The sequence below is a fragment of the Epinephelus moara genome, chromosome 3, assembly GCF_006386435.1.
Source record: "Epinephelus moara isolate mb chromosome 3, YSFRI_EMoa_1.0, whole genome shotgun sequence".
In the NCBI taxonomy this organism is placed as follows: domain Eukaryota; kingdom Metazoa; phylum Chordata; class Actinopteri; order Perciformes; family Serranidae; genus Epinephelus; species Epinephelus moara.
In genome coordinates this window covers 21,362,565-21,374,949 of record NC_065508.1, presented here as the reverse complement: position 1 = coordinate 21,374,949, position 12,385 = coordinate 21,362,565, and the positions used below count along the sequence as shown (strand labels likewise).

The following is a 12,385-nucleotide window of genomic DNA, read 5'->3' as shown; positions in this document are numbered from 1 at the left end:
AAAGTGGTTGTCAGTCCTCACTTCTTACAGGCAGAGCAAACAGCAAGTACAGCTGGGCCACTTGGCTGATTTTCACATCTCAATCCCTACTGAGATCAAAAGCAACCATCTTCTTCTCCTGATAATATTTTTCATTTTTTCAAAGGTCTTGCGGTCTTGATCTATCAGCATGGGAGGCTCTGCTCAAATATCTTTAAAAATGTAAGGAGGTGGCCTCGTGTGGGAAACCAAACTCACATGTCTAATTTGATGCCGAAGCTTCAGACCTAATTTCCTGCTCTTGTGTGAAAATTGCAATTTGCATCAGCATGAGCCCCTGCCCCCTGCTGCGTAAACCTTGTTCAATAAAAACAGTACTTTGAATAAAAGAAACCCTAATTAGTGCCTGCTGACTGTGCACTTGTGTTCCAGCAAGCTAGCTAGCAGCGGGGTAATTAACGCATGGCCAGACTGGTCTCTCTCCCCCGTTTCCTTCTTGGGAACGTGCTTAGTTGGAGATCTGAGAGATGATATGCTCGCAGCCACCAGCAGCCGCCTACAAACTTCACTCATATCCTCATTAACCCTCCCTTGATACTTTAAGCTGTTCAGCTAATCCAGGTTTCAGGTTAAGGTTGAAATGCTAATAAGCTACACTTGCTTGCTGGAACACATAATCAACAGCTGCCAGAACCCTTAAACAGTCGTAAACAGCGAGAGGTCGATTTTATCCACTGTTTGGAGAGACTACTCTAAACAGCAATTTACAGATTTCACTACACATTTATTTTACAGCAGTTCTGTTAAACCCTTCGTTCTGATTTGCCTTTTTTTTATCTCAAAATGCCTGCCTAAGCTTTGTTAACAATGTATAATCCCTTTTCCAATTTAATGGATTGGTCAGTTTCCAGACATTGACATTGCTTTCTTTGCTACTTGCCTGAGTCTTACAACTTAAGTATAAAACTCATTACACAAGTGCCCGTGGCAAAGAAGTAACACTGTACACAGTTACATGCTTGCTGCAGATTTCCTTCCTATATGTCTCAGTCTGACAGCGAGTAAAATCTACAGTTCCAACACTGTTTATTATAAAACTATACACACATTTATATTTATTTATCATACATTTCCAGTATTATATTAAATACATTCTTCTCATTATTTAGAAAGTCCTCAGTTGTGGATTTTTCTGCTGGTCCATAATATTGAAGGGATAGTTAGGATTCTTTTAAGGGGCTTTGTATGAGGTACAAATACATGGTCAGTCTAGAACCTACAGTAGATGTCAGTATGCACGCCCCCAGTTTGGAGAAGCAGACGGGAGTACTGCTGTGGACAGAGGCAGCAGCTAAATGAATATTTGCCACTTAAAAAAAAAATCAATAGCACTTGAAGTGTATGCTATATATAAAATAATTTCACCGCTTTGCCTTGCTGTCAGACAAGCCCTTTCCTACAGGGGACTAAAACTGTTATCTATGCTCTCTTCAAAGCCATCAGACTCCTTTGTCAAANAAAAAATCAATAGCATGCTATATGCTATATGCTGTATGCTATATATAAAATAATTTCACCGCTTTGCCTTGCTGTCAGACAAGCCTTTTCCTACAGGGGACTAAAACTGTTATCTATGCTCTCTTCAAAGCCATCAGACTCCTTTGTCAAAAACAGTAATTTTACATTGCAGAACATGGGAGCTGCTGGTCTACCGCTGCCTCCATCAGTTTGTTTGTGTTGGGTGACTTTGGTGAATCTGACCTAAACCTCTAAAACACCAAACACTTTTGTATTTTTCATTGTTTTTTATTTTTATATAATTTTTAATATTTGTTCTCAATTCAGCTTGATTTCAGTGAGTTTCCATAGTGCGTTTGCTCCTTTCAGTTTAGTTTTTTATACTTTCATTATTGTCAGTATGTCTAGGTTTGTATATAACATTACACAACACTTTCTGAAGGTGGTTGATTCACAGTCATGTAGACATCCCAGTCTCAGTGAACGTACGCACAAATGTTGTTTTGACACATTTTAACAAATTGACAAAGACTATGACTAAAGACATTCCCTGTATTTTATAAACAGTATCATTTCAGTTAGTTTTTTCCCCTTGAGTCTAGCTTTTGTTTCATTTAACTCAAACGTTTCACACCTAGTTTTAGTTGTTAGTTTTGTTTAATGGAGTGGGAGTCAACCACTGTCACAAAGTGTTGTGTTTGTAATGTTATATGAACTTCTTGAATCTTGCCCCAACATCCTGACAGTACTGAAAGTACTACAAACTAAACTAAAATGAGCAAACACACTCTGGAAAGTAACTGAAAATAAACAAATATACAAGTGTTTGGTGTTGTAGAGGGTTAGCGCAGATTCACCAAAATCACACAATAACACAAACAAACTAATCAAAGCAGCGACACCAGCAGCTCCTGTGTTCTGTGAGGTAAAATTATTGTTTCTGTCAAAGGAGTCTGGTGGCTTTGAAGAGAGCATAGCTAGCTGCTTAAGTTCCTCATTGGAAAGGGCTGTCTGACAGCAAGGTAATGAAGTGAAAATATTATAAATACAGCGTACACTTCAACTGCTATTAATTTTTTTAGGTGGCTAAAATACGTTTTGCTGCTGCCCCCCTCCACAGCAGTATATTACTTAGCATGGTGCAGACCACCATGTACTGTAGGTAATACACTGACTATGGATAAGAACCTCATACAACCCCAATTTAAAAACATCTGAACTGTCCTTTTAAAGACTAATTTTCACTTTTTTTACCCCAATTAGAAACCTATACAGAAACCAAAAGTTGTCTCTCTTGAAGCTCTTTAAGTGTGACTGTTTTTATCAACCGGTATTACATGCTTGTATTAATTATCCCCACTTCATCATTCCATGCTGGCTCAGTGTGAACCCTTATATCCCCATGCAGCTCATCTGCACTCTGCACCCCTCTTCAAGCCTTCAAGATGATGTTACACTTAAAGTTACTGTGGTCGTCAGCATTCATTCATGTAGTCTACAATCCAGGCTTCATCCAAAAGATCTTATTCCCCTGAAATGATGAAGATGTTTTATTCATTGCAACAGCTGATGGTACTCTTTCCCATCTACTAACAGCCTGTTCTACAGCTTCACTGACATCAGGTTTTGACAACAGTTGCAGACCAGAATCTCACAGGCTCTAGATTTATCTTGAATACTGATCGCAAACAAGTTTCATTCATCAAAGGAATGACCTATTACGGTCATTTTCAGGTTTGTACTTGTATTTAGGTTTTCTACTAGAACAAGTTTACATGCTTTAATTTTTAAAACGCACCATTTTCCTCATACTGACTGTGCTGGAACACCTGTATTCACCCTTTTATCTAAAACGCTCCTTTTTAGCACCTGTCTCTTTCAGCTCCCGTCCCAAAAACTCCAGTCTGCTCTGATTGGTCAGCATTTCAGGGAGATTGTCCATTGTCTGTTAATTACCAGCTTTCAACCAGGAAAATCAGTTGAAGTCAGACATGTTTAAATCTCTCCGATCATTATGTCCAGTGAAAATAATTCCCTCTGAAACACTGTGTCCTAACTGGCCATGAGCAACGCAGTGTTACCATTTATTGCTGAACTTTAGTCACTGTCAACTTTCTTGACAAGGAACGGCTAGGGTTATTGACACGATACCTCCAAACAAAAACCTAACTAAGGCAGCAGCTGGCTGGACGTAGATCGCCAGGGAGCTTAAAGTTTCTGGTAAATACTAATGGCTAACCATCTTGTGGTTATCTGCAGTATGATCTTGAGTGCACAACTGGTTTTGTTTTTACATAATGGAACAGTACTTTCTTGTTTTTTAGCTCAATAAACACAGAAAATATTTGACTGTAATTTCTCCCATTTGTCAGGTACATTAAAATCTTCTAGGACAGGTGGACCAAATTTGACACAATTCTTTTTTCTAAAGGAAAATCTGGTTACCGGGTCTTCCATGTCTGCGCTCTATGTGTCTTCACAGTGTCATTGCAGCTGGGGAATGTCTTTTGTTATGGCCACACCCACTCCATACACCCACTATATATATTTACCTAAACACAATTATTGTGGAAAATATATATACATATGTTTACCAATCAGTCTCTAGATACAAGGGTCATGTAGATCCCAGTTTCTTTCGGTCACTTCAATCACTGAGGTGAACTCCCTGTGTACAGCACCTAACATCCAGAGCTAGCTGATAGTTCTGTTCGTACCACTGTGGAACTAGAAATTGTTTCGTCCTACCGCGCTGTAGAATTTGTTGGTGTGTGTGGAGACACAGTCCTCGTAGTCGGAAGTCGCACTCTTCAGCATGCAGTTGAGTCTCTAGTTCACTCCGTTGGGCTGTAGCTCACCATCAAACATCCAACAGTATCCAGGCTCAAACACCAGGTGGGTCCAAAAAACCTGACCTACAGTGGGTAAGATCAGAACTCACATTCAAGCTTATAATCTGGAAAAGTGGACCATAATGTGAAAGCTGGAGCATATCTTGTCAAATTATCTCACTGTATAATATATTATCTAAAGGGTAGAAATGACAAATCCTCTCACTATTCTCTACATTAGCTATAGAGCAGAAATTATAAGTATTGAAACATTTGTAATATTGTAAATTAGCAACAAGAATACAGTAGTCAAGTTTCAGGGAACTGTGGTTACCAGAATAACTTAATCCAAAATGGAAAAGACTACCAAAATATTCCCTCCTTTGCATGACAATTGTCATAGTGTAACCAAACCAACAGCAAGAAATTAATGGTGCTTCCTGCCTTGCACCATATTATGGCAAACTACAGTCACACGCAGAAAACATTATTGCCATGTAGCAGAGGTACAGGTAAGTGTACTGAATGCACAGATTAAGGTGTTTAAAACATTACAAATAAATACTCAGCGTGCAACAGTTATGTAAGGATTAAATACATCAGCTAAATGTGTAACTTAAATGATACTGCACAAAATCATGCTTCCTCTTTAAAATAGCATAGCTTACACTTTTAGCATAATGTATGTGAATGGCATTTGCCTATGCATTTGTTAGCATTACAGCTAGCGCTGCTTTGTTAACATTAGCAACTATTTCTTCTCTGTTATTATTAATTACCGTTTCTCTGTTAGTATTAGCAGCTACCGCTTATCTGTTAGCATTAGCGGCTACGCCAATCTGTTAGCATTAGCGACTAGCGCCAATCTGTTAGCATTGCGACTAGCGCCAATCTGTAAGCATTAGCGGCTACGCCAATCTGTTAGCATTAGCGGCTAGTGCCTATCTGTTAGCATTAGGTATTAGCGCTAATGTGTTAGCATTAGCGACAAGCGCTTATCTGTTAGCATTAGGAACTAGCGCTCCAACTGTCAAAATATATCTCACCAATGCGGATATTCCTTGATAACCAGTGACGATAGGATCCTCTGGTCCTACTCAAAGAGCATATGTATGTTCAAAGAACTATCAGAACTGCCTTAGCTGACTTTTAATCAACTTTTGTAGCTTTTTTTTAAAACCAAGTTCAATGTTATCAGTCTTATCTTGGTGGCTGGCCCCTCTTCTTGCTGCAACTCAAAGAGGAAGTTAGCATTTTTATTTTGAGTTATTTATATTTGCAAGCTTACCAGGAGGGAATTTATACTATGCTAGCCTTTCAGGTACATATTAAATATTTACAGCCATCTGTATAAAGAAAAATAAATGATTTAGTTTTTTAGATTGTATTACACATTTTTTTTCTCAATACTGACAGATTATTTTCTATGTAACACCTATTCCTATAGAGTAGCCCAGGAATGAGGCTTAAAACTCAGAAATGAGGAACATTATACCACTTGTGGTTCCCTGGAATAAGGTCTGTGGTCAACACAAGCTCTAGAGACTTTCACATTTTGTTCTACTACATAAAATATGTCAGTAAATACCCCACTTGTGAACTTTGAAAGTTTATTTACTTTATTAATCCCCCTGAGGGGAAATTCAATGTTTTCACTCTTGCTTGTCAATTACACACAGGTCCGAACAGGACAAACAGGACCTATACATGCACAAAGTGGAGAGATGTCAGAGTGAGGGGGCTGCCCTTTGGTCAGGCGCTCCGAGCGGTCGGGGGGTTCGGTGCCTTGCTCAGGGGCACCTCGGCAGTGCCCAGGAGGTGAACTGGCACCTCTCCAGCCACCAGTCCATATTTGGTCCCGACGGGGACTCGAACAGGCGACCCTCCGGTTCCCAACCCAAGTTGGGCTACTGCCGCCTTTGTGTGTCCTAAAAACAGCGATTGCTAACAAGTAGTTAAATGAGATTACAGAATGTCATCACACCGAGCCACGCCAAACACAGCTTTACAGTCTTGTTATGGTGGTGACGTTAGGTCATGTGACCATAGAGTAGTTCGTTTATAGCATAACATAAGCCTTTTACCTCTGGCAATTGCATTTAGGCTTAAAAAATCATGAAAGTGGTCATTTGTGAATTTTTTCTTGCTGAACAAAACGTGTCATAAACTTTTGTTTGCGACAGAGCTTATTTTCTGCAATAATCCAAAATCCAATGGAAAAATCCCATAGGCTTTTTTAACAAGAGAACCAGTGCAATGCTAGCATCGACGCTAAAATCGGAGAAATTAACAACATGGGCAACCCAGATTATATGTTTCCCTGATGCTAGCATGTAGCTACATGTAGCACTGTATGTAACGTAAATACTTGCAGTAGTGTCCCTGGAGCAGATGACCATAAAGTAATCCATAATGATCTAACTTCAGTTGTCTTGTTGAAAACAGAGTATTCAGAACGGTCTGAAGCCTGAGGGTGTTGCTCACTTTTAGATACATTTACATCATTATTTTAAAAAATTTAGCCACATTTAATCTGAACATCCGACACTGTAACATTAGATAAGTGTGACAGAAAATAAATAAAACATAATAGGTCCTTTTTAAAATGGTATGTATACTAAATGTAACCTGTTATTTAGTCTGTTTTTCTGTCACAATATGAATCATCATTTCCAACAAGGTCATTAATCATAACATGTGTTTGACAGGTGAAGTCCATCCACAGCATGTCTGTGAGCTAGTGTTAATTTATCTGTGTTTGCTTACCCTGGCATTTATTCAGCGACAGACATTAGGCCTCAGTGATGGCGGGTGTCGAGCTCCAGCTCCTTGGCCCAGACCCCTGCATTAATGAGGCTGCCATCAGCAGGCTGAACACTCGGTCACAGCAGCCCCCCTGTGTGCCGCCCCATACCGGCCCCGCACATTGCTGCCCATTGTTTCCTGTTCACAAATAAAGCGGGAATTAATTAGCCAGTTGGCACAACTCTTGGTGCCGCCGTGTCGGAGCTCGCAGTTCAGCTCTGTGCCTCATCCCTCAAGCCCGGTCTGCCTGCTGTGAGAGTGAGCATAACGGCCACGGCTGCATGAAACCACAGAACTCTGCCAGCAATTCAGACATTTCAAATTACTGCTCACTCAACAACACAGAGAAGTAATGCTGCAATGATGACATCTATTTTACCAAAACTCCTAAAAGACAATGAAGGACTAAATTAAATGTAGCTCAGTCAGACTCCCTCTCACAAATCAGCTTGACTGGTGTCCATCAGTCTGAAAGCTGCGGTGTAAGTAGGTCAGACTGGCGGGACTGAGGTGATGGGGACAATGAGACACAGGAAAACGATTATCACTGATTTTTTTTATTGTAGAACTGCCTTAAAATGAAACTCGCAATCATGCCCATTATCTACACATTACCTGTCACCTGCAAGATCCTGTCGCACATTTTTAAACAGGCTCATGAATGAAACTCACATATGCACAAACACATAATCATGTTCACTTTGTCACCTCGGCATTGTTAAATTTAGCCACAGTGCTAAGCAGGTGTAACAAATGTCTGTGAGCTGAGGCCTGCGAGGTGTTCCCGCAGATCAGAGACGCCGCTGCTGCTGCTGCTGCTGTGTCTGATTACTTGTCTGCCGTCATGGAGCTCTGCTCTCTGCGTCGATCTCTTTCTCTCCTTCTCCCCAAAGCAGCCACGGGGGACCACCACTGCCTGGCTCACTCTTTGTTTAGTTTGTGATTCAGTAGCGAGCCGCATGGCCGCCGTCGCCTCCCCCCTCCTCAGATGCATACTTATTGTTTGCCCGGATGCTGCGTCAATTAAGGCCACTAAAAGCTTCTGACCTCAAAGTCACAGACGCCACCACAAAATTGGATTTTAGACTGGGAATGTGTCGGCCACAATAACTCAGCTGAGAATGAGATTGGAGATCTTTCTCTCGCTGTCCTCATGAGATGGGAGCTGTGTGTTTTAGGAGAAAAACAGTTGAGTACGAAATATGAGAGTGCTGTCCAAAGCAGGTTCCTCTCAGCTGCTCAGATTTCAACACCCATTTCTAATATTATCAGCCCATAAAATGGCCGTTATCAGTTCTTATCACTCCCATTATAATGTTTCAGACAGGGCTGCACCCACGAAAAGGCCAGAAGGTGCATATCTAACATATAACAGTCGCAGTTTCATTAGGTTTCACTTTCGTTGGGTTTAGGCACTCAACTGCTTAGTTAGGTTTCAGAAAAGATCCTGATTTGGGTTGAAATAAGTACATTAAGTACGTAACTCCAGTTACATACGTAGGTTACCTTACGTAACCTACATTTGTGTTGACTTTGTTTCACACACGACAAGAACACCGGCCTCCTGGGTGAAAGTCCTGTGTTTGTTTGACCCCTCCATCCCTCCCGACCTCCTCCCTATGCAGACTTTGTTGTATTTTATACTACATCACCTGACTTCCTCCTTTGCTCTTGCCATAATTACTACAAACACTAGAGGTCACCGTTAAACAATAAATGTAAATGAGGTAGCATAGGGCCACACTACTGCAAATCTATTCTCCTAACTCAGGGGTCGGCAATCTTCACTATCAAAAGAGCCGCAATGCATATTTGTGCCTTAGTGACGGCAACATAGCCTATTTAATCTAAATTAGCCTTTAAACATTCCTAATAGGTCTAAATGAGCATTCAATAATACATTTTACATCAAAGTAGCAACTCTGTAGTGGGCTATTTATGATTATTTGGTACTTAAACTTTGCACATTAGCAGAGAAAGCAAACAAATCTGTCCACTCACTATGAAATTCTCTATTTTCCTTTGAGACTTTTTCTTTTTTGGATTTGGAATCAATAGCTACCCTCACTAAGGACACTCAAGACTAGCTGTTACTATTGAGATTTGGCAAATTTTGGGAAAAGGTGCCAGGCCGTAGACGTACGTACAATGCACATAGTTGACAAGATGTTAAAACATTTTTTAATTCAGTGTATAAGCTACACATTTACACAGTTGGGAAATGTAAGAATCACTTTAGGGCTACAACAATGATAAATGCATGTAACTTGCACGTTACTCAGTGCATTAGTTGACAACGTGAATCTATCAACACACCTTAAATGTCAATATGATAACTTTGCCCCTTAAATTTGTTTTTATTGGCTCTCTTGCACGACATACGCTTCAGTGATGGTTAAATCTTTACGCACTAGAAATGAATTTTTGAAAAAACAACACATATTTAACCAGATTATGCAAATTGCAAATATTCTATTTATAATTTGGAGGTTAAAAAAGTGTTGAAGCGTCGTTGTTGGACACCTGGCAGCACTGAAAAAGGTAAACAGAAGCACTGATCATGCAAAGAAACTTTGGACACTCACAGGGTGTCTACAGATCCTTAAAAAGTCTTAAATGTCTTAAATTCTGTCACAACAATAAGGCCTTGAGTCATTAAACAGTCTTAAATTTGAATTTGTGAAGTCTTAACTGCTACAAATATTTCGTCTGATTTCATTCATCCATTTTTTTTATTTCTTTTTGTGAAAATGAGTGAAGCCTTTCAATGTAAAAGTCCACTGCACAAGACCACATATATACTACTTGCCTGCAATGCTTAAATAAGTAAAACATGATTTGTCCAAAAATCTGTCCTAAATTTGGTTAAAAGGTGTCTTAAACAGGTCTTATAAAGCATTACATTTAACTGTCTGATGCCTGTAGACACCCTGCACTCAGCGGCCATGACATTTTGCAGTGGTATGCAGAGATACAGCTGACCAATGCAATGGCTAAAGCCAGCTAGACAATGAGGTAATGCATGTGAGATAAAAGATGACTAGACAAAAGCTAATTGATATGCACACGACACCACCTGCACAGGGGTGTGAATTTAAGTAACGATACATCACTTTTATTGTTCCAATCCATCAAAATGGTGGATGGTCTTCAGATTTGTCCATTATTGTTAAAATAATTGGCAGAAAATATTCAGTTAACATGACCTCTTTTCCTGATGAGAACTGATAACAACCATTTAATGGGCTAACAGTTGAACGGGACGGTTTACAACTGATATGCTCTTTTGTCGGATGTACCTGGATTAAGTTGTCTCTCTCATTGTGTCTCTCTTTTCTCGTCCCCTCAATCCCCTTCTTCCTCTCTCTCTGTCTCACCTCTGATCTGTCCTGTCCTCCACCTCAGGGGACACCACACAAAGGATGAGATCCGCTCCGTTTCCAACCCCTGCAGAATTGGACGCATATGCTAAGAAGGTTGCCAACAACCCCCTCACCATCAAGATCTTCCCCAACAGCGTCAAGGTCCCCCAGCGAAACCACGTGCGCCGAACTGTCAACGGGCTGGATACGTCAGGCCAGCGCTACAGCCCTTATCCCTCTTCTCAGGCCAGCGCCAAGGCAGGCCTCCTCGCCATCATCAAGGTGCCCACAGTCAAAGGCATCCTTAAAGATTTTGACGGCAGCCGGGCTCGCTTGCACCCTGAAGTCATCATGAACCCCCCCGCCGGACCGTACCAAGTGGCTTCGACCAGCACTTTAAACCACCACCCACCTCTGCCGAACCTCACCCGGCTGCAGCAGAGCTTGCCGCTTCAACCACAGGACCCACCTCAGACTCTACAGATGCCCCTTCCTCAGCAGCAGGGTCACACCCAGAGCCTCAGACACCCTCCCCCCATGGCCCAGCACCCTCAGGGCCCACCCAGACTCCAGACTCTGTCTCAGCACCCAGCCCTCGGCCACCCACAGGGGCCCCCTGCCATCATGCTTCAGCAGCAGCACCTTCAGCAGCAGCCACCACCTGGCCTGCAGGGGAGCAGGAAGCTGCCAGATGGCGACGCACCGCCTAATGTTACCGTCTCTACCTCAACCATTCCACTCTCCATGGCCGCTGGGCTGCACCAGGGCCGCCAGGCTGACCTGAGCACCATCGTGCACCAGATCAACCAGTTCTGCCAAGCTCGGGCCCAGGGTGCAGGAGCCACCTCCATGTGTGAGGGCCAGATCGCCAACCCCAGCCCCATCAGTCGCAACCTGCTCATCAGCGCTTGCTCCAGGGTGTCCATGCACAGCAACCCCGCCACCCCCGGCTTTCCCCCGCCCAACTGCATCATCGGCCCTCAAGAGAAAGCCACCGCCCCGGTGGGAGCTCACCCGCCACACAGCGTGGCTATTATGAACCACTTGCCTTCCAACCACACTGATCTCAAGCAGCAGCACCACCTGCAGCAGCATCTGCACCAACAACAGAATCAGCAGCAACAGCAGCTGCAACATAACACACAGCAGCAGAAGATGCGCTCTTGGAATCAGCACCAGTTGGCTCATGTACCCCACGTTCAGAACGGTGGGAGCCACCTCTGCAAGCAGCCTTCCAGGGACCCCGCCTTCCATTTTAAGGGCATGGGCTACCCTGCAGAGGTGTGTGTGGGTCAGCCTTACACACTCAAACCTCCCGTAGAGAGGCCCACCCCCTCTCCCCCCGTCAACAACGGCATGCCCGGCCCCATGGCCCACTACACTAATGGTCACTACTTCCAGTCCCACATTTGGAACAGCAGCATCCTCCCCACACCCAATAGTGACAGCTCCGGGTCTCAGGACATAGCCATGCCATTCCACGGTGCGGGCCCAGGGGGGTGCACCACGCTAGACTGTGGGCCCCCTGGGGCTCCCCATTACAGGCTAGGAGTGAGCTCCTCCACCTCATCCTCCTCCTCCGCCCAGACTAATCTGATGCAAACGGCAGATTACTTGGGTGGGGACTTCCAGACGCCCTACTTCCGCGATCAGAATCTAGGGTTGATGGGCAAGATGCACAGGCCTCCTCTGAGCAGGGGAGGTCCAGAGGTTGGGGATGGCAGAACCGCTCTCATCCAGCACCCAGGGTACAGATAAGCTATGGCCTTGTCTCCACAACAGTTATCAAAACCCCTTTGTTTAGTCTTAAGAAAGGAAACACATGAATAAAACTAAATTGATAACTTAAACAAATGACCGCTAATGTTAAAGAGGGTAAATTAATATATT

The 12,385-nt window shown here is 42.8% G+C and overlaps 1 protein-coding gene across 4 annotated transcripts in view; it reads left to right on the top strand.

The window, feature by feature from the left end:
* Positions 1-12,380, top strand: part of fam222ba (family with sequence similarity 222 member Ba) — a 48,858-nt gene extending 36,478 nt beyond the window's left edge. For all 4 annotated transcript variants that reach the window (XM_050035162.1, XM_050035169.1, XM_050035158.1 and 1 more), the window contains exon 3: positions 10,539-12,380. In XM_050035162.1, the coding sequence (XP_049891119.1) occupies positions 10,539-12,253 (1,715 nt within the window). In that variant the 3' untranslated portion in view covers positions 12,254-12,380. The remainder of the gene's footprint in view (positions 1-10,538) is intronic.
* The last annotated feature ends 5 nt before the right edge of the window (positions 12,381-12,385 follow it).